The sequence below is a fragment of the Morone saxatilis genome, unplaced genomic scaffold (assembly GCF_004916995.1).
Source record: "Morone saxatilis isolate NCDOM2014 unplaced genomic scaffold, NCSU_SB_2.0 Contig14, whole genome shotgun sequence".
Lineage (NCBI taxonomy): Eukaryota > Metazoa > Chordata > Actinopteri > Moronidae > Morone > Morone saxatilis.
In genome coordinates, this window is record NW_023339696.1 from 13,530,208 (window position 1) to 13,557,115 (window position 26,908).

Consider the following 26,908-nt stretch of genomic DNA (forward strand, 5'->3'; position numbering starts at 1 on the left):
TTGACCCACCTCCACTGAACAGGCAGACAGGAGGATGACACAGCCTGTGGGTTTATCTATTGATAGTGTTCAGAGGTTATCACAGCTGAACGTAACATTGGTTTACATTGGTAAAACTTCCAGTTTACCAGAGTTTACCATTATAACTGTATTTTGTTTATACTGTTTTTAACATCAACCCAACACTCACATCCATTAAAATGCACTCCAGGATACTGTTGGGTGTAGCTATGGGTGCAACAGAGCACAGGAAGAGACAAACAGGTGAACAACTAGTGTCTGAGGGGCAGGGGCGTGAAAAGTAAAAAGACTACACCTCTGTAATAAAAACACACAGGGAACTAACCATTTACCCATTTAGAGGCACATAGAGGCCAACTAATTTTCTAGCTTGAAGGGCAGCCTATGGCTCTGCATCATGTTTTCTCCACTGGAGGGACACCCTAGAGGGAGCTTTACCACGTTTTCTTCCACATTGGCAACCACAGAGGGAACTTTATCATGTTTTATCTACAACAGGGTTAGGTAAGAGGGCTCTTTTGCTGTGTTTTTTTTTATTTTTTTTTACATGAGGGAACTAGAGCTTTCCACTAGAGAGGTTGTTGTTATTTAGCTTGGTTACACTTTAATTTTGTGACTAAAACAGGTCGTTCTAGGAAGCTGAGACACATTTTCTACCAGTTTTTTAGTTTGAAGGGTATTTTCCTTCGTGACAGCATACTCAAAATCACAATTAGCCTAATCCCATTATTACAGGTCATTCTAGGCTATCAGACTGACAGTGAAATATTAAACAATCAGTAGTAAATAAAGAAAGACACAGCAGCACACACACATCTGAATACAGCATTTATGGTCCAACATTATTGTAGTTTTATACATTATCTAAAACAGAAAACAGCATATAGCAGATCTCTCAAACACTTCTCTTTCTCAAGATACTGGGGGCAGATGGATCTAAAAACAAACTTTAAATTTCAGCATATTCAGTTTATATTTTACCAGCTGCGTCATAGCTCAGTGCCTGGAGCTGAATTAAATTCCATTCTATTGTGCTCATTTAGTCCAGGAGGGTTTTTCTGCACATGCAACTGTTATAATCTCCAAATGTAACAAAACAATAATAAACCCCTCAGCTATGACTCATCCCTGATCAGCAGGCCATTCATTGCAGTATAGTATTTCAACAAGAACAAAGAGATGCTTAAACCTGTGGCAGTTACATACTGAGAAAGATAAAAGTAAAATGTATCATCAACTTCATAGAATCTTTGGCAGGTATTATTTAGAAAAGTGGAAAATAGGGCGTTTATAGCACCAATAAAAATTACACAAAGGCCTAAAATTTGACAGAATTAAATTACTGCCAAATAGTAGGGGTTTTGCAAAAAATCTAAATGCCAAGATGGAAGGTCTATGAGTCATATTCAGCTATCCCACTTCACATCAAAATACTGACCATATTGATGATCATATCCATGCAGGCCACCAGAATACAGGAAAAAGCAAAAAACATTTTTTTATCGAATCAGTTCTTGTTTTGGCTCACAGAAATGCTTACACTGGCGCATCAGTGTTTCCATATATTACAACAACATCAACAACAGTCTTGAAATGAACCTGTACAGGTTGACTCTGTTCAAAACTGCATGCAGGGCACTGCACTGGTGTGTTACTGAGGTAATTGTCTCTTGTGGCCTGCTTTCCTGTCTCAGAATGGGACAGCTGGGCTGCAGCTCCCTTAAACAGGATTATGCCGTGAAGACAGCCTCCTTGGTAAGGACCAATAGTCTCAGACAGTGCTTCTCTGAAAAGGATTCAGTAGGTAGCAGGCTACACCTGGAAGTCAGTCCCAAAGTGTCTGATTTGGGCATCAGTCATAGATAGATACGGGGTCCTCATACTGGGCGAATACTGCAAGGGAAATAATTGAAAAATACAATTTAGCACACTTGCATTTATAACAACAGCATATTAAAATATCAAAATAAACACTAAAATGGTCTGACTTAATCTAAGTTTGGGGAGTATGTATTTTGACGATGAGCTGTGTAGAGAGGAGTAGGTTAAGAGCAGACAGAAGAAGTCAGGGGTCACAGAATAAGTTACACTCACATGTAACACTTTGTGGACAAAACAGTGCCAGGAGGTCACACAGCTGAGGTACTGTATGGAGCTTACAGGGGTCTTATAGAGTAGGTAAAACATTCTGTAGAGCAAGCATCATTACTGAAGTAAGCGTGTGTTTCAGGAGTGGAATGAAGATGAAATCAAACAAATCAGGAAGAAGGTAGGCAACAAAAAACTTACGGTTTTTAAAAGTCTGAGTTAAAAAAAACGAAAATAACGACAGAGTTAGTTACAAAACACTGATTTATATTCAGCAACTAGATACCTCATTGTGAAACCACTTACATAAAAGCATGAGTGAAATGCATTGCAGAGCTGATTCACACAAAAAATCATACACTGCAGTATTGTTAATGTACTGCAAATATCTTTTCCATCTCTGTTACATGAACAAATAAAAAACCCATGCCAGTGCCTGTTAAAAATGTGTCTTACTGAGGCAAGCTAAAATTTTAAACAATCGTCCACATTCTTTCTCTCTTTCTCTCTCCCTCAAAAAGATGTTTCAAGTCTTTGGTACGCTGCGAATGCAGTTCAAGCGGTGAGTCAGCCATGCAAACAGAAAACTTAATAGAAAAGAAACTTCACCTAAAAGAAACTTTAACTGTGGATTTATCAGTGTTATCTATTATAAACCACATTTTGTAGACTGTGAGTTCCACCATTAAAATTAAATATCTGCACTGTCTTTATTCGACAAAAAACCCACGTTCATTATTTTACACACACTTTAATGTATGCATTAGTTTTAACCATTAATTGGAAAGAATTAGAGACATAATCCGGATAAAGCAGTGGTGAAAAGGACATGAGCTCAGAGCTTTGCAGAGAGCGTGTTTGCATGCAGGGATGAATGCATTTCAATCAATGACCAGCAGAGAGCAGTCTTTCATCACTTGCAAAGCAATATCACTCCCCTCACTAAGTGTTGACTGTGTCAGTTTCTGTACACTGTATACGTATTGTTTTGTTCATGGTGCTGCTGTGCATGCTTTCTGTTAGTGTGGCAGCAGTGTTGAGGTCAGTGGTGCCATCATCCTCATCACACTAGGGACACTAGAGCCTCATAAGGCCAACGCACCGAGGGCGGCGGGGATCCTCTCCCTATCAGCGGTACATTCTCATATCGAGGACTCCCTCCAAACAGCATGGACTGATTCCTGCGACAGAGAGGGAAAGAAAGGCGGTAAGGGATGAAACACACATATACTCATATACATTATCATCTACTGATCTTACATGTATTCAGGAGGTGGTACGACATTAGAAGCAGATTGTGGAGGTGGATGAAGGCTGGCCTGGCTACCAAGGCTGCTCGTATAGCTACAAAAACTGTGGATGTTGGACCTTCTGAGGTTGTAGGATGGCCGCCGCGCTTGGGGGTTGAATGGGTCCTCCTCATCTATATCATCATACTCTTTGTCTCTGGATGAAAGTAGGATCACAACACACAAAGACAGAAACAGAGAGAGTGCATGCGTTAACACTTTGCAGGAGTGCATTGTGGGTAGTACATAATGGGATAAAGGGGTTGCTTGGTGCTGACCTGCTGCCCATTAGTGTCCACACTCGGAAAATTGCACACAGCATGACGGAGAGTGAGCAGGCAGCCAGCAGAGAAAACAAAGAGAGGTAGAGGAGCCCTTCCACCCCATCATAGCACACACCCATTAGGGCATCCAAGTAGTCCTAGAAGAATGGACACAAAGGTATATGTATAGTACAGTAAAAAAATATTATCTTTCACAAACAACAGTCCTTTCTTAGCAGAGAACTTGTTTGTAGTTTATATTCCTCAAAACGCACAAACACTAAATTCATAAACAAATTCAAAAGTAATGATTTGAGTTATGTGGTTTAAAGAAAAACATGAGCACTCTGATTGACTCTTACAAAAACATGTCATTCATATTCTGGAGGCTAACCTAACCGTACTTCAAACCGAAACATAACTCAACAATTTTCCTAACATTATCCTTACTCCAGTGAAGATATAAATTGTTCTTTTGCTGAACGGCTGCAGTGAAAAACAAAGTAGGAGCACCTTACTCTTTCTTCTAAAATAATTTCAAAAAAGCAACTGCAACCTTTTACAACAGACAAAGTGTCTGCAGAAACTCTCATGTTATTTTGATTGCAGGCAAGTTAAAATGCATTTTTGTTTACCCTGCTTGTTATATCTGAGTAATCACTAACAAGCTCTGCGAACAGTCTTGACATTTGCATGCTTGTGTATGTCGTTATCAAGAACTATTTAAAGTGTATTAGAGCTTCCTCGCTTTTAAATGTAAATAGTGTACATTACTTGCACGCATGTTGGCCTCCCTGCCCACCAAACCTTCACTATATCTTATCTTTACACTTTTGTTAAGGAATGACACGCCTACATGCAGTATTCATTACAACTGTCACATGAAGGATCTATTGATCTGAAAGCCTAAATCTGATGTTACAATCACACCAGCAAGAAAGGCTCATTTCAGCACTGAGATGTCTTATTCTCTTTAGAGATAAAACTCTGATGATATGAAACCTGCAAAAGTAAAGTTAGACTTTAAAGTGAGAAAAACTGGGGGTGGTGAATAGAGCCTGCTGCGCAGATACAGATTGTACTGACAATTGCAATGGTCTAACTAAACATGTCAGTCTATGAGAAGTACAAAGAGACAAGGTTGAAAATCAGTCAAGTTGGTCCTCTAAATGGCTTTGAGCGATGCTACAAAGCAGCCCTATTAGAAAGTGTCCCGGTCGGAATCTGACCTTACCTTATGTAGCCCACGGCAGTCAAGCAATGCTGTTAGCTGGTGTACACTGAACTCTGTGGAGTTCAACAGTCGCTGGATCCCCAAAAGGTCTCTCTGTGTAACAAGGTATAAAAGAGAAGAGAGAATGATACACACTTTTCCACAGTCTGGTGTAATAGTCTGTCAGCCAGCCACTTACCTCAGCAGTGGGAAAGAAAGGCACCGAAAACTGCAGTAAGCCCTGGATCTGGATTTGCATGGTGGTCAGAGAACGCTGGCAGATTGTCAAAGACTGTGAAAACATAATCACCCACACACAAAGACATCCACCACAAACAATGAGAGGATCATATTAAGGACAGCATTGTTTGGGAGCAGCATGTCAACAAGTAATTTGGTGTTAAGGAAGGCTTTGTAAAGCACTTAACAAGAGGACACTTCTTTCCAGACAGATAGGCCCAGATTATCCTTCGCCACCAACAGTCTCGCCCACCAATCAAGCACCAACAAAAGAGCAATATTTATATCAACTAGGCCATCAGAGAGGGAATATTATCCTTACCGACTTAACAAGCATCATTTTGATCCCTAAATGGATGCTGTGGCGATAACTAAGCATGTGGGTTTTAATAATTATTGGTCATGGATTTATCCTTTACAAATTCCTTCAGTATACCCCACACAGATAAATGAAAAAAACAAACTAAAAAAATATTATAATACATAAGAAGTAGTATCACACTAGCTTAAATGACATGATGGAACGCAAGTGTTGAACAGTGTGTAGAGGCGAGGTGGAGCATTACTCAAGAAATAAAACCTCTTCATTGGTAAGTTTGTATTAAATTTACACTCTGTGCATCAAATCGTGACAGATTAAAGGATAATGGGGGCTGAATTCATTGTCCTATTGATGAATGTGTTCACCCCACATTATCATCTGGTGCACCTGCTCATGCACAGTAAAATGACCTTAACTGCCAAATGTTCTTTCAGAGCCATTACAGCTCCACCGCCATGTATGAAATCGACATCCAGATGTAAACCGAAGAAATAAAATGAAAGACATAATGGAGTTTTGTGCTTATTATACAACATTTTAGTCTGCTGCACTTGAAAATATGTAGTTTCTGGATAGAATCCCTGGATTAAATTCCAGGGTTGCGTGGCAGCTGTATCATTTCTATAGGTATTTTTGAGGCAATTTTAAATGCACCTGCATCTCAAGCACCAATAATTAGCCTCTATGGAATGTGCGAGGTGCCTTAATGTGTCTTTTTTAAAGTCATATATGCAAGAAGTGATGGGCAGATGTCAATAAACAGAAATAAATCAGGATAACAGGAGTTACTTATGTGCAGAGGCTGCCTTTGGGCATGATATACAGTAAACTGAATTAATTACTAACTGAAAATGTTGCTCTTGAGAATCCCCCAAGGCACAGATTATGCAGGGTAAAAGATACAGATAATTTTTGGAGACCCACATATGAAAAAGGAATATTGTTTGATCAAAGTTTATCACTTTAATTAAGTAATTAAATATGTGTTGGGGGAACTTATTTTTTTCAAAACAGACGATTAGGGCCTGATAATGATCTGGTTGCCTGGCATCTAACAAGGAAAAACCCGTTTTAACATAGCAATACATTTTCCAGTGTGTGACTCTACGTAAACAACTACACATGTAAGCAGATAGCTGAGACTTTAGACATTTTGTCAATACCTGTTGGAAGGGGTTTGGTAGATTCGGACTGCAGAACAAATAATAGTGTGCTACATCTGGATGGTGAGAGAAATAAGGAGACAGGAAGAGAGATTAGCATTGTGTCTTAATATTCAGTGGCAGAAACCTGGTATCTGTATGATTCTGTTTGTGGAGACAAATTACCTGCACTGAGGAAGTCCTTGGTTTGGTTAACAATAAACTTGTCTGGGGACACACAAAAGTCACTGGTGCCCTGTAGGAAAACAACAACATGCTGTAATCTTGCAACTATGCACCGCGAAAAGGAGCGCAGTATTTATTCAAGCCATGAACTAGATCCAATTTCTTGTGCTGCAGCGGAGTAAAACTGATTTTGCAAAGGGCAGTTATTGAAAATCTCTCAAACAACACAAACTATTTGTTTTACAACATTGTTACTATCCTTTCACTCCTTAGTCAGTGAGCCTGTGAAATGAAAGTATACACACAAACACCCTCAGCAATACAGCAGCATGCACACACCTAACACACACATATACACATACATGCATTAAACAAGCACACAGAAAAATGTGCGGTATGTAGCAACAGACCTCAGGCTGTATTGACCATGTAGAACATGTCATGCTTTGCTGACCATGGATGAAATCCATTAAATATTTTTATGCTCTTTAGTTCATCCATGGAGAGCTGGTGTGCATGCATAAACAATTAGGGGTCAAGATCACGAAGTCTCTGTGCACTTAATCTTGCCCAGAACATAAAAAGAAAGCAATATAAACAGGGCAAATAACAAAAAAATAACTTAAATAATTTCTCACACATATGCATTATTAACAGCTGGGGAAACAAATACCAGGCTGCTGTTCAAATTGATGAAGTTCAAAGGGATCTGTTGTGAAGTAGAATCAACCATTAAAGCCTAAAGCCATTTATTCCTGATAGTCTTGCGTCCGCTGCTTTTCATGTCAGCCCCAATTAAAAAGTGTCTTTCTAAAGCCTGTAATTGTTGAGCACAGCTCAAAGGGCTTTGCAGTCGATTCACATGATCAATGACAAAAACGTGCCAAAAAAGCAAGACAAGACACAAAGTCAGCCTACTGAACTTTTTTTCTTCTATAGTTAGATACTTCATTCCGACTCAATTTCAGATTAACAACATGTCTCTAAAGTCGACAGCGACCACCTGACATGTGTCTTCAGCAAAAACTGTACAGCGCTGTTAGGATGTTACCTTTCATCTCTATCTCATTATACAAGTGGGGATATTTTGTTTATGCTTCGTCTCATCAAATATGTATAAATTTATGAGCATTTTCTAGGACACCACCATCCTCTACCTTCCTTTCAAGATGCATCATGTTTTCGCACCCGGCAGTTTTTGAGTAATGTCTTTATACTTACTTTTACATACTGACACTTATTCAAACTCTATGGCTGAAGACTGAAATCCATTTCTGTGTGGAGGACTGGCCTACCTATCAATTAGGCAAGCATGGTTCTTGAGCAAATTTACCTCAGCTCACTTGTGACGTAACAGTCTGACAGTGACAGAGAGATGCATGTTACAGATGAGCTATACTCAGCTACTCTGGATAAGCCAGCCAGAGAGGTCAGGGGTTTTAATGCAGGGTCATGTTCTATAATAAGCGATGCTAAGCCACAGTACAAGATATTGGTAATCTGGCTTTACAACTGCAGAGAATCTCTGCATTCACAGAGAACCACAGGAGATGTCTACATTTCACTGTTAATTTCGAGTTGAAATCAACCACCTCACTGAAAACAGCTGTAACCAGATGTAAAATCCTGTGAGATAATCCACAGACAGGATAATTTACAGAAGGCAAGGAGATCAGGAAGAGGAGAGTGGACATGAGGGATGGAGGAAGGCTGGAAGAAAGGAGTTGCTCTTTGTTCTCCAGATAGTGTCCCTAATGCAAGCTCCATTAAGCCCAGATGTGCTAAACACATGGTGTACAAACAGGAAGAGAGAGCAATCTGTCAGAAATAAGGAGGACATAAGGAACGAGAAATAAAGCTGAGCACAACGAAAGAAGAGATTTTGAAGAAAGCCGAGCTAGTAATTAATGCTAGAAACAGCTTTGTTTACAACGTTGGGGCTAAGGGTTGATTAACCTAAAAGGCTGGGGACTTGTAATCAGCTTTACTGAATGACTGACCGTGGAAAAGCACCCGCTTTAAACTAAAAAAACATGTACAGACACTCTTTAACTGGGAAACATGTTCAAGAACACATGCTTGCTGACAGTAATACCCTCGAGACGTAATTGCATGAGGTGGGAAGCTAAATACAAGAAGTCTATGGGTTCAACTCTGTAGGTTTAAAAACAACCAACTGGTTTTGAGGGTCCACTCAAACATAAATAGGAAGTCAAGATTTAAAAAAAAAAAAAAAGACAGGGTTTTCTTACCACAGCTGTGGCAGTGCCTGCTCCCAGGGAGGCCCAGCTCAGGATCAGAGACAGCACTACAAAAGCCATGATCCTGGGGGGAAACCAGCAAATGGAAAAGAAAGAGAGAGAGAGAGACAGAGAGAGACAGAGAGAGAAAGTGGGTGACAGGGAGATATAGACAAAAACAAGAGAAGCAGATGAATCAGTTTGTCTTTGTACCAAAGATGTGCAGCCTTTTTTCACCTAGTTAATTTTGATTTATTCTTTTCAGTGTTAGCTTGGGAATTGTTCTCCTTCTGCCTGAAGACAGAGGACCAACTCACGCTTTGTACTGGTGCATCGTAGATTAGATGATACAGCCAAAATTCAATTTATCATGAAGCGATATAAAGATAAATTAACTCATGACTCCTTGCTGAATTCACTTGTTAGCTAGACTTATAGGAAACAGATCTATTTTATTCAGTAAGTTTGATTGAAGCAAACGAAATGCTCAATATAGGTCTCACAAGGCCACAGCTAAAGATAATATCACTTGCAGTCTGGTCTAGGGACTTTCCATCTCTGTATTTTGTCGTTTCTGCTCTGCTGGATTCCACTGGCAACATTTTAATTGGCTGCACTTTCTGTCAATCATGAACATATTAGCTGTCAATCAGTGTGCACCGTCACTGTCAATCACAAGCTGCCACAAGCTTTGGTTTGTCGACCTCGATTTTTATCTGCTCCCTTATGTCAGAAAAGAGTGAAAAGTTCAACAAGCCCTTAATAAAATCCTCCCCGCTATTAACCACAATTTCTTAGTGACCAATGGCTGAGTCTAGGGAAAGTGCTGTGAATTAGAATGCCCCCCCCCCGATGGGTGTAAAATGGCTGCAGAGGGCTTCTGTTCTCAGCTCCTCAAACCTTCTTGAAAGCACCAATAAAGCAGCCTGAGAGCCCTTAATAATTAGTTAAGGGAGCAGACTCATCCTGCTCGAGCGATCAATAGGCATTAGTGCGACCCATCAGAGAGGGATGTGAAGAGCGATCCTGAGCATCAACTGTTAACACTGACACGTAGTCTGCATTAAATTGGGTAAATGGGATGGGAAGTCTGGACTGTGGATTTGCTTGTCAGACGTCAGTGTTGGTTTCAATTACGGGTTGCAATTTACTAAATCAACCGTTCCTCCTCCTAATCTTTCTATTTATTCCAAAGCTTTGGAATCCAAACTTATAGTATAAAAACAACAAACTGAGCAAACTTTTGTAAAATAAATTTTAACATAGATGAAAACAGCATAATTCAGACACCAAATTTATTATTTACATTTGAAATAGTAAGAAGAGTAAGTAAATGATTAAAAACTTTAATTTAGTCGATGTCCCCAGTGTTGCATGGCAGGGAGAATACTGCTTGCAATTGGGCTCTAAATATTTTGGGAACCCTGTTTTTCTTTGGGCCCCCTGCAGTCTACTTAGTGGTGACTGAGTAGGTTTAAACTGTAATTTAGCAGTCCATAGTATGTTCAGCTGATGAATCAGCTCAATAGTGCTCCTATTTCTGTTACAAAGAAAGGCTTTGCTAAAGCAACATGCCTGTTAATTCCAGCTTGATATAGGCATTATTGTGCCCTTGACACTGAAACTGGAAACCATTCCTAGATTTGCATGTTAAGCTCCCTGTAAAGTGATTCCTTATATTCTTGTTTAATTGTTGCTATCTTAGTCTCTTTCTGCCCTTTCAAACAACTTTTTCTTGCAGTTGTCCTCTCAGCCATCGAGCTTTTGTGACAGGCGATTCCAAACTTCTGAACAATAGTGCATATATTACGATAAGGTTGCCTTTAATTGCATGTGGAAATAAAAGGCAAGTCATTGAGGAGCGCAATTAGGGCAGAGTCATTGTCAGTGCTATTGAAGATGTAATTCTATCGGTTGGTGCTGGTTGCTGCTGGAATGACCTATATGGTGCCAGAGAGGCTGACTGGTGCTCCATCAGTCTGCAGTCAGTGATTCAGGCAGAGACCAATGAGAACAGAAATGGACCACAAGGAAATAAAAAGGCTTCAGAAACAGGATAAAAAGCAAATACCTCCACATACACACTTGAGGTACCTACGTGATAAGCAGCAACCGAGACTGCTTGGCCATCCCCACGCACATTGCCAAGCAGATGACCAGATCCAGGATCAGCAACAGCAGATAGGTCAGCCATCTACGAGGCAGGAAACTGAAGCATCAGTATAACAATCCTGATTGATAACTCTTGCTTGCAGACAGCATACTTTCTGCACATGTACAAGCCTTAGGAAGTGCTGGCCCAACATATGTTCGGGACTGAATGTGTGAGGTCTGTGTACATCAGCATGCTTGTCTCCCAGTTAGAGCCCATCTGTTTCAGGTAATTTCCAGCCTGCTGGCTTAATAATTCAACACCACAAATCCATAGACATTAATTTTTCAAGCTCTGAAAATGTCCTTCACAGGAATGGCCTATAGTCAGGCTGTACTTGAAGTGTGTGTGTGTAAGTGTGTTCTGATCAACTAAACACATGGGAATGCTTATGACCTATTCTTAACTCCACAAGCCCCTGTAGCATTGTAAATCTTATGGCATTGACCAAAAGCATTGTTGTTCAAGATGTCACACAAAAAGTGCATGTTGTAAATTGACATGGACTTGCTGCTGCGTATCTGCAGTTTAGTAAAGTAAATCTGTACACCAAGGTCCTAGAGAACATGATTCACTCATGCTATGTGAAAAAAAAAAGTCTAAAGGTACTTGAATAGACTTTGAAATAAATAAATGCAGATTGGATATTCCTTTGCTTGCATTAGAACTCCAAATGGTTTTCTCTAAGCACAGGGACAGGGATGAAATCAGAAATAAAATAGGGAAGGGAAGATGTAAAATTCCCTTGTTCGAATAACACTGGGTTGTCCATAACATTTGCTGCTCGTCAGTAAAGCCCCCCTGCCACAGGCTGGTCATAGCTCAATGGCTGCATGAAATCCAATCAACACCCAAGAGATTGGTGTCAGAATGCATAAAGTGGCAACTGTAGTCCTAACGAAGATCTGGTGTCAGGATAGGAACAGCGCACCATGTGGGAATATATATGCATGACATTAACGATAGGAATAGGCCAGTGAGTCACTACCAGTGATATAACTGTGATACTTATTTGTGCTCTGTCCACCATATCTGGTTTAATAATAAATGCATAGTATTATATGGAAACTTTATTATTATTGCTATTTAGTTTTATCATTTCAGTTTATAGTTTACATTAGAGATAGTACACTCACATTCCATTCTGCTAAAGATAATTTCAGACCTTGACTAACAGAGCTATGCAGACGTTTTTGCTTTATCATTTTGCAGTCATGCACATACTGCTACAAATTTACATGGCAGTCAGCAGACTTAAGGTCATGAATTATGAATCATCTGCTCTCTTAGTTTGTTTGGATCCTGACACTAAACACCCATGCTTCCTTTGGACATCTAAAACTACAATCTTTGTATAACTGCCTCACATTCCTTGTGTTAAAGAAATCTTTATTTTCAACATCAAACTCATAAAAGTCAATGTTATAAGCATTATTATTAAACAAATTTGATAAAGGAAAGTTGAACATTTCTAAATTTAATCAAGTACATGAACATTATAAAAGTAGATCCAACCAGAGCAAGCGTATTTATTGCATTAAAAGCTCATGATGTTAAACTGAATTAAACTTTTTTAGGTGAAAGGTTTTGAATAAGTTTCTTGCAAAGGAAGGATAGAATCTTCTGGTGAACAGACTGGATATGGAGCTGCAGTCTTCCACTGCCTATCTTATACATAACCAGGGGCTAACACAACTTCCTATAGACACAGGGAGATGAGCCTCATAACAAGTGAACAAAGCCATTAACTGCTGTTAATCATCTTGCTGCACACACTTGCATAAGTAAAAAGGGATGCACAATTTCGTAACTGCAAAACTGGCATGTCGTGTATGCATTGAAAGGTCTTTGTAGTGTATGTATTTGGAGGAATCTTGTTTTACACAGAACGGGTAGTGTAGGGAGACATATGCAAATACTATTCAACCGTTTTATCAGTTGAATCAAAGTGACAAACTGAGTTTTACATTTTGCAATTTATTCTAACTAAATTTGCAACCTGCAGGGTTATGGGACGAATTTGATGAGATGACATCAACTTCAAATTTTCGCAGAACTAGCTCACACATACATGCAGATGAGCCCTGGTCCCTTTGTGTCTATAATGTATATAAAACCAATCCTTCTGCAGAAGGCACCAAATGACCCTAAATCTACCTTCTGTTCTTCAGTCTCTCCTTCCAGTTTTATCCAAATGACTCATAGATTACTGTAACGAACACGTTGCAAATGTGAGACATAACAGCATAACAACACTTTGACACATTATGTGCTCAAAAATAAAAATAAAGTTGCAGAAGCTATCAAATTACACTCACTGTTTGGAGCAGCAGCTATTGGAGCCTCATAAATTAGTGCCCTGCTGCTGAATTAATGCTGGATATTTTATTCATTTGGACTACTTTGTTGTTGATTGGGTTTGTTATTTTCTTTTTCTGTTTATTGAATTTCGGTTTTCAATACTTTGTCACACTTCCCCTTTGAAAAGAACATAGTTCTCAAAGAGAGAATCACATCAAAATAATAATTGCAATCACTGTGAGCTACGGTCTGCGGGTAAGGAGATCATTTATGGTCTAATAGCCACTCTGCCATGCATAACATTCGGTGAGAGCAATACGCGTTAGAGCTCAAACTGCACAGGGGGCAATAAGCTCAATTTCAGCTTTCATTTATTTAGCAATCAGGAAAAATAGCTTTTCCGGTCTGTGTTCCGCAGGGGAGATCAATAAAATCCCATCTGCTCTGTGTCTGGATTGGATCACTGATAGTCCCATTCTGAGTAGCATGTTTACTTCAACCACACACAGATGACATAAAATAAACGTCAGTCACCCCAGGGGAGTAACTAAGGCACCACCTACCTGTAATACTCAATAGAGGCTGTTTGGTCAGAAATAGCAGCCAAGTCAACATTGGCTTGGTTGATATCTGGCAGAACAGCCAGCTCGCGGATGACGTTATTGACCATCAGCTGCATGAAGCGCAGACTTTGGAGGTAGTCGGCCCTTGCAGAAAAGATTTCATCCAGCCGTTCCAGGTGCTGTTTGAGTCCAGTTTCCACATTGCCCAGAGATCCTGCAACCTATAAAGTAAAATAAAGATAAGACGAATGTATGAAATGAAAGAAAATAGGAAATAGTATGTGTCTGAATAAGGGAAGGTGAAGAGGAGTCAATGAGAAAACAGGGTCAGAAAAAAACATGAGCACAAAATAAATTCAAAATAAATAATAAAAAAAAAACAGATATTCATAAAAAGAAGATTGAAAATATAGAGAGAGGTGAAAGAAGCAGAGGAGTGCTCCCTGGAGAAAAGATTAACTTTTCTCCTCAACTGTGTGTTTTATTCAGGTAAACAATGTTGGAGTAGAATACAGATAACAATACCAGGGAGACCTGTTATCACAGGGGTCTTTGATTGTGAGAACAGGGTGGGAGGGGGCATGGTGGAGAAGAGTAAATACATTTTACTTTTCTGTTTGAACAAAAAAAAAAAAAGTGATGTAGTAAACGCCTGCACTTTCACAGCATCAATAGAGCTGGAAACAGGTCAATCTTAGCCTGATGCTGACAGGGGGAAAAAGCTTATACCATAGCCACATTTCGTTGAGAATCACCTGCACAATAGCTTGACCCACTTATACAGATACTTTATTTCCGTGGCTTTAAAGGCATAATCTACTCTGCAAATAAAAACAAATGGGTAACCCTGCCATCCAAATTGAAAATATGTGCTTGAAACCTGCTGTCCCTCAAAAAACAGGCTTTGAATTTGAATGTCAGTCAAGATTTTTGACTGTGTGGGTTTAATATTCATGTCACATGTATGTAGTTAGAAGAAAGAACATTCCATTTTCTATTTTTTAGAGGAACAGTTCAACATTTTGGGAAATACGCTTTCTATATTCACTTTCTGGATAGTTAAATGAGAAGATCAATACCATTCTCATGCCTGTCCGTCATTTGTAAGGCTACAACCAAGAGCTTGTTATATTAGCTTAGCATAATGGTTCCCACCATTTTTTATTAAGGAACCCCTTTTCTATCATTGGATAAACTGACGACCCATGATAAACTATACAATGAATGGACGCAATAACTGCAGAAAGTTTGTGTAAAAAAGCAATTTGGAGGAAGTTAGAATATGATATTTTTAGGATTTTTTAATATTCTATATATTATATTCTTTATCTGTATTATGTATTTTCTTTATTTTGAACAATCGTTTATACTTCATAGGCTTCTTTTTCGACAAATTCTCCTTCCTGATTACCTTGGCCATTGTTGTAATAGCTTAATACTTTTCTAATGCATGATGAGGTTGTTGTTGCAAAAACTGAAGGCTCTGTGAATATAGTATGTGTTCAGGATCTTGTGTTCAATAATAATCTAAAGATTAAAAATAACAATTTGATATAGTTTTCTTCAGAGAAATTAACAAAACGCTAATAATATAGGCCTAACGTAAATATATTTAAAGTTTTCTTACACCACTTAAAATCAAGAAGTACTGCGTATTGATCTTCTCATCTTACTCTTACTCCCACAAGGTCTAACTAAGGCTGGAGATTCTGGATTAAATAGAAACAACGTCTACCATTTCTGTGCACAATTTAGCAAGAGGACCCTAGTTTTAAAAGGACATACATACACTACCCACACCACAATGACTTTGCTAGAACAGTATACATTAAAGTGAGTAGGAAGCTCCACTAATTCTGAACAGATGTTGCTTTCTGTTTTCTAATCCGAGGCAGTTTGCAACAGTCCCACTTTCTTTATCTGTCATCTTTTCTCCATTACACCCGTGACTTCTTTAAACACATTCAAGTACTCTGAGTAAGACTGTTCATTCACACGTTACGAAAACTCTCCACAAAGAAGATAAATATAAATATAAATAATCTCAGTCTCCTTGACTCTGTAACATTTCAAACACTCTTGATTCAATTCTACTGAGTGGATGCTTCTGAGGGTTTCTAAGCAAGACCCCAGAAAGACTATCCATGTGGAGATGAGGCAAAGATAGAGGCCCATCCTCCACTCCAGCATTCCTAGGAGGGGGAGTACTGTATGTGATTGCCAGTAAACTGCTCTCACTCCCCACCTCTATGTTCATCATCTCTCACAGCTCCTGCCACAACGCTCTGAATCTTATCTGCAAGCCTGTACGTCTGAGTGTGAGAAATGGGATCCATCAGCTAGCTGCTCTGGGTGATCCACATTTCCCTAATCTGGACCGTCCCGTCTTCCCTTAAAATGGATTAAAGCTCACTTTTACTGAAAGCGGGTCACAAGGAGGCTTCTCCATATTGGACATGCCTGTTAAATGAGACTGACTGATTCAAGGCTCAAAGCAGTACTCCAAGTGCCAGTTCACATGCAACTAAGCCGTTCTGCTCGATGCCTTCAGTGATTTTATATATCTGAGATTTACTGTATTAACTGTGACAATAAAACAATATATATGATGACAGGGGTTTAAAGCCCAGGAAGGTAATCAATAGAGAAATAGGACACTGAGGAAAGACATTCAGGGGAATTGATATATGGTGCAGAAAGTAGTAATCATTTTGTTCCAAGCATCACAAGACAGCTTTCACTTTCAAAGAGGAAGAGCTATATATAAGTGTAACCCGCAGTTGTAAATTGGAAGCAGACATTCTGATAAATTGTGATTGCCGTGTTTCCTCATCTATTACTTCCAGGCAGCACTGAGGAGCTCTTAATATTGCAAATCTGAAAACTGGAAATAAAGGCTCAAATAAAGAATGCCTGCAAACAATCACCCCTCCCCCCTGCCCCCAAAAGGCATAATGGTCGCCCTCATCAAATCGTTCCCTCTATGACACATGATGATCCCTTGCAAAGTGTGAGAGTACATATTTTATGATGATGAGAGCTTTAACAAGCCATCAGTACAGCCAAACAGCTGCTACTGTAAATCTATAACCTCACAGGAACCTTGTGAAGAGATTTGGTCGCTTTTGTTCTGACTGTACTGGACAAATCTGATATCAACCCAGTGTGTGAAATACTACAAAGGAAATGTCAAATGTTAAGGCATCAAGGTAAAGCCAACTACTGAAGTGATTACTTTCGAACCAAGGTAATAGATAGACGCATGAAGGGATGGTAAAGGATTTGGTAAACCAATAAAGATCAGTGCAGATATTACTCTCTCAATCACAAGACTATACACAGACTAAGCCAGTTTTAGCTTTATGGGGTAGACAGCCAGCCAACTCATCAGCTCTGTGGTGTACATTACACCCAGCTATGCTTTTGCAAGTGAGAGAGCCTTTGTTTCCCTGGGGAACATCTATGTTTCAGATGCAGCCATAGTATACATCATGCTACAGGATCAAATCAATACCAAGATACAGCAGAGAGAGAGTCGGTAGCAAGGATGTGAAATCATCATTGTTGAATCCCATTTATTCCCTCCAGCACAAAGAAATTGCTGTGCTGCAAACTACACCCCTTTTACAGGTTATTTGTTACACCAGATGAAACTAAATGCAGTCCAATACAATATCCCTGAAATATATACTGCTTTTATAAAGGTTAGAATCTTCAGATCTACAGATTGATTCAACTGCATGGCCATTTTGGAGGGCGTACTTTGTGATGCTGCAGAATATATAACATTGCATTATACTAAAATATTTTATTTTATCAATGAGGGTAGGGTAAAAATAGCTTAAATGACAAAGAAATTAACATAAAGTTGAAACAACCCCATCTCTAAAACAGTTTCAACAAAAACTGATTATAAGCTTCATGATTATTGCAGGACTGTAAGTGTATATTTCATCCCTCCTATCCATCCTGACCCAAATCACACAAATCAATGTGTTAGATACAAACAAATTAAACCTTAATCTGTTCTCTCTACAGTGATATTTAGCATACATGGACAATGAAAAAGCACACATTAATCTGTTTGTGTCCACACATGAATACAATATGTGTGCATCTGAGGCCTTTAAGTGAATGTGTGATACTGACACACACACACACACACACACACACACACACATACAGTACAGATAGTAAGACTGAGAGAGATGGAGAGAGGAGAGGCTTAACATCCATTAATGCACTGCAGATGGGAGTTAATCCTCTTCTTCCTCATTGTGATTATTGCTTCTTGCAGGGCCTTGTTCTGACTCTTACACTACTTCCTCTTTCCTATTCCCTCCTCCCTCTCCCCCCTAAGCCTCCCAAATAACTTCCCTGAATGCAGGTCAGGAGTTGAATAGAAAAAAAATCCCTATTTACAAATCCTGAGGCAGCAGTCACCTCAATTCCTTCACTGTGACAAAAAGCGGATACAGACCCCCCGTAGGGAGGTACTGCTTTGAAACAGATGCACACCCCATTAATAGAGGAGGGGTCTTGGTGCTGTAAATCACTGTTTCCAAGTAGAGTAAGCCATTAATACCATGCTTTGTGCAATCGTGGTAGATAAAAAAAATTTGGGAATTGAATATTAGGAGCATGAGACAAGTAGTTGTTTAATACAAAATGATTGTTCATATTTTGTATAGCACTGACACATTTATTGCCTAGTCAACTTACAAAGAATGGAAAATTATGAAATTGTAACTGATATAAATAATGCTGATATGCTTGTACATTATATCAACGAGCTTGGCACGCTTCTCTCACCAGATTGTTGATGCCACCCAATGTGTGATTGGCATTGTAGAGCGAGTAGGTCAGCTGGTACACCCCATCGTTGGTCTCACTGTTTCCATAGAAACCCACTCCTACGGCAGAACTGTGAAAAAGGCAAGAAACAGATAAAAATAAATAAACATAATTAATTTGCTTTTTGTTTTCTCATTGTACTTTTTTAAATCATGGATTGCATTATATTATTAAAAGACAGGTAAAGAGGCTTTTGGGGAAATATATATATCATACCAGTAAAGGTTTTGTACTGTCTTGTCCTCACCATTGAGCCTTTGTTATTGTACATTAATAGCCTCAAACATGCTACAGGCAACTGGAAAAAAAATCATGAATAAACAAATGCATCTTTCATTAGATAGTCAACAAGTTGTTTAAAAAATGACTAAAAAAAGACTATTAGGATTATGAGTAATAGTCAGCCTTTTCATCAGTTTTGTATTTGTCAGATGTTTTAATAAAATCTGCTCAAAATAATATATTTTCTCCTATGCCACTCATGTCTTCATCTTCCCTTCCTGGCATATGGGCTGGGACATTGTAAAATTGGTGCTGGTATGTGAAAGACAACATTTTCATATTTGTCATATTTCCTCCCTCCTACCACCCATTAGTACCTCCATCTGTTTTGTTTACCCTTTTCTCTCTCATGCACACACAAGTTATTAAACCTCTTTTTCTAGCAGAAACTTCTAATTTGTTATCCCATTCATGGCTAAAACCACATCAGAATTCTGTTCAATATCTGGAAATATATCCGAGTGGAATACACAGGATCCTTGTTTCTCACCTTCCTACAGTCTGAGACTGTGCCTGAGCCTCTGTAATAGGGAGGATTGGTGTCCTAACCCCCAGAGTCGGTATACCCCTACTGCTAACAGTCTACAGTGACATGAGCAAGGAAACAATTTCATCATACTTGATTGCAGTGAGGGTCACTCTACATAAAGGTCAGAGGTTAGTAACACTTTGAACCACATTTAGGGGCAGTTTCCATAGACAGAGGAGGGAACACATCCATCACACTTCAGATAGCAGAAAGTCAGATCAGGACTGACAAACGAACACAAAAGACGAAACTAACTTTACTTTCACAGTGACTTATATGTCAAGCACTTTTAACACAATCTGTTCTGCTAAACGGAACAAAATACACAGCCAGTCATAGACACAGGCCAGGTTAACACTCATCCTACGCAGTGAGGCAAAGACAATGAAGGAAGATAGTTAAGTGCAAAGACAGGATGTTGCGTCTTATTTTATTTTAGCATTTAATACATCCTGTCAGGGTGTGTGTGATATGTCAGTGCATGGGTGTGTTTCATTTTGTGTCTGCCAGCATCCTTTCACTGTAACCTTGTAAGCATAATGAGAACCACCTCCCATGTCTCCTCCATTAAACTAGTTCCCTCTGGTTATGATTAGGGGCACTGGGAGCATACCTTGCACAATCCAGACTGAGCAAAAAAAGATACAATTACAGTCAACCTCACAACCCCAAAAGCATGTATGTGGTTATAAAAATGACTTCTGGCTTTACGCTTTTCAAGATATTTGTGTTCCAGCTGATCCATGACGGCCTGGATAATGAGTTCTTCATTAACCCTCTGGCCAACCTAGTGACATGTCAGCAACAATAAAGACCCACTAATGACACAGTAATGATACAGTAATGACACGGGGCGTGGGGCAGTTTAGCCTCCAGGGTAGCATTAGTGTGTTTTTGTGGCTGTGGAAATGGCTGTTTGCAGCAGCTAGAGGTGTTATACCCAACACAATAAACAATAGGACTACAACATATGTGCACCACAGGATATTTAGTGTCTTTGTTCCTCTGAGGAGGTATCACTTCACAGAGTGACTGGACAATTCTACCTTTGTATTCAAAACTGAGATGAACGAATGGCCAGGATGAACAAGAACAAGCAAATAAATGCCTTAATTCTATGGAGACTAGTGCATTGCTGCTTTAATAAACTGTATCAGGGTTAACAGAGACCGACACAGGGATGTAGAATATTAGATTTGTTTTCTATCTTTAACCTTAATTTACCCCCCTCATTCTCCTGGGGTCAGAAATACTCATTCTGAGAGGTGTAGCAGCTCTTAAATCCTTTGAGTTCTGCAGTGCAATGTAATTCTTCTTGAATGTCATGCTGAATTAAAAGCTGGAAAAAGTCAATGCAATGATCATGATAAAATTTTTTATCTTTGTTGAATGACATGAACGTACATTTCTACTCATTTTAGCTAATAAAAGTCCCATGGCCCACATAATAAAAGTATGTACCAGTTGAGACCCATATTTATATGAATCTCTTTGTGTTTCTCTAAAAAACCTCCTTTGTTCCCAACAGAACAAAAACCATCAGATATATGCAGATAACAACGCTAGGCAATAGGTACATAGGATTAAACATTAAAAGCATGGCAAGAGGAACAACTTCTCAATCTCAAGACAAGGACAAAATACTGTTAATACTGGAAAGTAGATTTCCATGTAGAGGGATAAGCCAACACTAAAAGTGTTGTGCTAAAACCTAACCTAAAGACTGTCTGTTCAACCTCATACTAATTTATGGCTTAATTATATAATTGGAGGCTGTATGCTGTAGCTTATTTGTTGAACTGAATATATTAGCGTCCACTGGAACAAACTTGTACAGAGAGAGATGAGAGCTCTGAGCAGAGGCTCGAGAACAGAGCATCTTTGCTAAACAGCGTCATGCCCAGTCACTTAACATTACAACAGGCCTTGTGTGCTGTAGCAGTAGCTCAGTACGGACACAGAAAGCTAACAAGGTTAAATACTGACACTTAGATAAATGTCACAAGTTTAAGCAGCTCTGTAAGCAATCAAGCCTTTTTGGAGACTCATTTGTTCTCTTTCATTTCATAATTTTTGTGTATTAAAAGTGTATTAAATCATACACAAAAATACAATTATGTCCGGAACAGAAAGTTTAATGGGAACTCTCTGCTTCTTTATGCCTGCGTAACTTGGCAGTACAACGAAGATAGTTAGAGAATACAACCTGTGACAAATGAGATTTTGGTACAGTAAGCATCATAAACAGTCAGCAATGGAGTGAATATATTGTGAAAGCACAATATTCAAAGGCTTAATCCAAGGCTGCAGCATAATGGCTTGGTGGAGCTTTTAAATGCATCAAGCTAAGCAATCATGGGTCAAGGTTTTGCTGGCCGTAGTCAGCTGACCAGTCAGCAGAAGGATTTAGAGGTCTCATCACCTACCAGTCAGCTGATTGCCCTGCTGATGATACGGCCTGTCAGAAATACGCCAGCTTTATTTGTAGTCTTTAGAAATAAACAGTTGAATCTCGGTTAAAGGCAGGTAACGTTTGTTATAGCTTATAATACTGTTAACTTGTATCCCTAATTTGAGGATACTAACAAATCTGACTCTGTATTAAACCTTTATATGGAATAAACAGCAGATAGGGCCAAGTCATTTGACTCATATTTGACTTTGAGCATAATTTTTTTTTTTTTACAGTCCCTTGCTTTTTTCATGTGAGCCTAGATGTCCACTCAAGCTACAGTATATTGTCCCTGTTCTTCCTGTTTGTCTAGTGGACATTTTTGTTGGTTTAATACAGAAAATCCCCCAAAAAACCCACAACCTTCAGTCATTAATGCTCGTGTGTAGAGCTACTGATCAAGGCCACAGTGGTACAATAGTAGTACATAAGAAACACAATGGCATTATTTGACCATATCACCCATTCAGACTCACCATATGATGAGACCTGTGATGACGGCAGTCCAGGTGACACAGCAGGTCTCAGGCCTTTTGGTGTCTTCATCTATGTCCTTGCGACAGCAACACAGGCAGACCAGATATACTGCCAGAACCAGCAGGCTCAGACCCAGACCCACTGCGCCAACACACGCTAGAATTATCAGTGACTAAGGCAGGAGAGTGGAAATAAGAAGAGGCAAAAGACAAAAATGTAGTTAAAGTCAAGACTAAGATATCATTTTACATTGAATATGTTTACCATAAACTTTTTTGTCAGCAGTTATACCACAAATATATCTGAAGAGGCAGGCAGCTGTTATGGTGGTCTTGAGATGTCAAGATGGGTGACCCCACCACTTCAAAGGTTGACAGCACTGAGTGAAAACAACCCCCAAGTATCTAACAACACTTGTGTAAAGATATGTGCAGCTATCCAGTAATCAACATTATCACTGCTGACTTCTGCCTACAGCAAAGAGGTTAGAAACTGAAGTTGGTGTTCTTGGTCAGTAAAGAGGGCCTACAGAGAGAATATTGATTTTCATTTTCTTTTGCAAAGTGCCACAGCAGAACCTGGACTGTGACTCAGAGGAAAACAGAAATGGTCCAAGGCTGTGGGAGGGGAACACCATGTGACACAATGGCTTTCATTCAGTCTTGTGATTTCTAAGTGTAGGAAATATTTAAAGCCTGAAGGATGAAGAGAAAACAGTGATATAGAGAAAGTAGGAGTATTGAAACAGTCTGCAAATGGACACTCATTGTAAGCAGACTATTCCATGATAAATCCCCATGGTCTTCTGATTTTTCTATTCACTGAAAAGCTTTTATCACTACACAGTGAAGAAATAGAAAATTAGTCGTATATATGCTCCAAGGCAGACAAAAAGGGAATTGTTTATTTACATCAGATTATACATGGGGAGGCATTTCTTGCCATTGCAATATATCAGTTTATAATCCTGTTTAGTTTCTTACCGACATGTCATATGACCATTCTATTGAGCAAACATACTTATAGTTTTCTGTAGCTTATTTCCCATTGCATAAGCTATCTTAAGGCAGTAGACACATCAATTGAGTTGTTTGTCTTCATAGCAGCATCATACAAAAAACCTCAAGTGTTTACACTGGATGGATGATACTGGATGAAAAAAACAAGTCCGAACTGGGATTCCCCTATAGTGTTGATCACTACTAGGAACATTAAATTTAGTGTGCTTAAACTTACACCATTGAGCCATTTGGTCACAGTAGTTTAAAGACAATCAAAAGAAAAAAAAAAAGCATGACCTTGATTTTACTTGCAAATAATTTGCACATTAGTTTTAATGCTCACAAGTTCAGAAAGTCTGGGTCTGGCTGACTAAGCAGAGCTATTCCTCGACTACAATGTCTGTAACTAATTATTCCATTTGGATGACATTGACACTGTGACTGAATTTAAATGATATTCTTTTGCATATTCTAACATACTTCTTTGTTGCTCAAACTTTGGTTCAAGCTATGCTGTGCTGAGCCCTAATCAGTATATCAGTATACAATTAGAAATGACATCATCAGACTTTCAACCTGAGGTAGGCTGACAGCAATTACAGTAATAAACAAACCAAGCCTCAAAAAATGCCATCATATACCCAAATTAACAGTTAAATGTAACTGCACTGGGGGAAAAAAGTTTATGTTCTACCCAGTGTTCCTTTAATGAAATAGGTCAATACAGACACGGTGCCAGCTAAGCTGCCTTACCTTAACTTGCACCCAGGCCAAAACCTTAATCCAATGATTTGCTAATGATTGGTTTTTAAGGACACTGTTGATGAGCCAAGAGTCGCAGTGTGCAGAGTTTTACGGTGGTTTCAACCCTACTTAGATTTCCTGTCACTATAACTCAGGCCTTTCATTCACACAATGCTGCTAGTTCCACTCTCTCCTCTAATTTTCCACTCCATTGTTTTGTAATTAGACATGCAGGCACTTCAATTTCCACCCGTTACAATGCCATAACAAAGCAAAGGATGCATGAGAGAAAGGAAGAAAAAGAGACAGAAAACAACTACAGTATCTGCAGTCGTTGACCGGAAGGTCATTGATCTTTAATCTCCTCAAAAGGATGTTTGTGAAGCAGGCTTAAGAATGGTGTCTGTCTAATTTAATTAAGCAGAAAACAACATGCCTCAGGAAATCTGTCTGTAGCCACTCTGCACTCCCCACTTTCCTCAAAAGACAACAGACCAGCATGTCAAATGAAGAGTTATTTTACAGCTTGAGAGGCTGTATCAGCCCTATAGAGTACCAACAGTCTCTGTGACGCCAACATGGCACTCTTCACCCCTCAATGATGGGTGCTCAGCTGAGCCAGTGTGACACTGCTGGGAATCAATGACCCAGATGGACCTTGTTACATGGAAAGAGAGGTACAGTGAAGGGCACAAGTCAGATCTTGAAAGTTGTTAGTAATAGCTTCTGTATTCATGAATGACCAGGGGCAAAAGGAGTGCCAAATGGATACGCACTTACAGACAGTTACACACAAAAACTCAGTTTATTTCATGGGGGTTCATGGCCCATGGGGTTGTCTTATTTTGCAAGATAGTTCAGAAAGTAATGGGTGTAAGGAAACAAATATGCCCACATTTTTTTAAAATTAGATTTGGAAACAGTATTTTCTGTTATGAAACAAATAAACAATACTACAATACTGATAATATTATTACCAGTATTGTATCATACATTGAATTGAAACTTTGCCTTTGACCCATCCCACGCACTAGGCACCCAGGGAGCAACTTGGGGTTTAGTATCTTGCTCAGGGACACTTCGACATGGACAGGGCGACCTAGGAAACTGAACCACCAACCCTGCAGTAACCCACTCTACCTATTTAGTTATTTTAAATTAAATTTACGCCCGTCAAATGATGTTGTTGTGATATCATGTCTCCTTTTTTGCATTGCATTATACTATGTGGGGATAAATCCAGAAACACTCATTCGTAGACATATACATTATACACCATTGTAGGAGGACAAACAGAAAGAGAAAAAAATGTCCATAAGTCCATAACATAAATGCAAAGTATTATAAAAAGGTGACTTTAGATGGAAAACTATAGCCACTGTCCACTTTTTCTTCCCAGCATGCAGCCTATTTTATTTATAATGACTCTGATCCTGCTGGTGCAGCCAGTCCCGATCACCACACATGACAGTTTGGGACCTTTAATGTACATGGCCTCAAATGACCAAACAAAGGATGTGCTGTGTCCCTCTAAGCAGTGAATTTACTGAATGCAGTCATATACAGACACAGTGCATTGTTGTTTACCACCTGAAATATTTCATAGCCCAGTTAATACAGATCATGTGTTATCATGTGAGAACTGCAGGGGTTCTTACTTCCTGACACAAACACTTGCAGCATTTGAGTGACACTGATGCATCCCAGAAAGAGTCAAAAGAAAAAAGTTTTATCACTCAAGACAGAGGTTTATCAAGAAACTACTTTTGTTTAACTGTACATTTACATCTCTTGTTTACCACTGTTGAAAGTCAGTGGTACAAATAACTCTTATGTCTGGTGAGATTCTTTTGACTCTCCGTGCGCTTTTACGCACAAGTACAGTTACTAACCTGCTGATAGCTCGCCTCCTCCGGTTTGAAAGTGTTGTCGACCGACTTGAAAAAGAAATTGAAGTGAGGGAAATTGTGCAGCCAGTATGTCCACCACGGAGCGACGTAATCAAGCCTTGCAGTGGCCATTGTTACTTGGAAAGTCAGTCCACCGAACCGCTGACCGCACTCTTCTCTTTGAGGAGACCTTGGCACTCAAATATTCCCAGGCTTTTTCAAAGGTAAAATAATAATAATAAACCAATAAAAAAAACGCGCCTGAACTTAAGCAGAGAATATTAAAGAGGAAGTTCTTATTTTGCCAGTACGCCTCAGAACAGTTCTGAATATTACTTCTTCCCACTCCGCTTCCCATAGATCTGTGTGAACTGCTGACTTGCGCAACTACAAAAAAAAAAACATATCAGCTTCAGTGCGGGCCAAGCGTTTGTATCCGAGACACGGGATCGAGTGACGATATGAACCTGCCTCCTTGAACAGAGAAGGCGTGACACTATTTTTCGGTCAAGTTATGCCAGGTCCTCTGTAGACTTTGACCTATGAGAAGTAAACAATAATATGTGGACCCTCTGCACTGACAAAATGTGAACAAAGAATCCCCCCAACTGAATAAAAAATTGAACAATTAAGATAATGAAACATAGAAAAGACTTACTG

The 26,908-nt window shown here is 39.2% G+C and overlaps 1 protein-coding gene across 1 annotated transcript; it reads right to left on the reverse strand.

The window, feature by feature from the left end:
• Positions 1-836: 836 nt before the first annotated feature.
• ttyh2l (tweety homolog 2, like) lies at positions 837-26,644 on the reverse strand. The gene is made up of 14 exons (XM_035655264.1): positions 26,252-26,644; positions 22,614-22,786; positions 18,833-18,944; positions 14,021-14,241; positions 11,103-11,198; positions 9,017-9,089; positions 6,765-6,834; positions 6,600-6,655; positions 5,074-5,166; positions 4,896-4,988; positions 3,677-3,819; positions 3,370-3,555; positions 3,212-3,290; positions 837-1,914 (listed from the first exon to the last, which is right to left on the reverse strand). The coding sequence occupies exons 1-14, from the start codon at positions 26,378-26,380 to the stop codon at positions 1,834-1,836; spliced, it is 1,605 nt and encodes a 534-aa protein (XP_035511157.1). The 5' UTR covers positions 26,381-26,644; the 3' UTR covers positions 837-1,833.
• Between the last annotated feature and the right edge of the window lie 264 nt (positions 26,645-26,908).

Excerpts from the sequence above, each read along its gene's own strand:
- ttyh2l (XM_035655264.1), bottom strand. The coding sequence starts at position 26,380 with ATGGCCACTGCAAGGCTTGATTACGTCGCTCCGTGGTGGACATACTGG. Across the intron at positions 6,656-6,764 it reads CAAGGACTTCCTCAGTGCAG|ATGTAGCACACTATTATTTG; the intron begins GTAATTTGTCTC and ends CTCACCATCCAG. Across the intron at positions 5,167-6,599 it reads TACCAAACCCCTTCCAACAG|TCTTTGACAATCTGCCAGCG; the intron begins GTATTGACAAAA and ends ATGTTTTCACAG.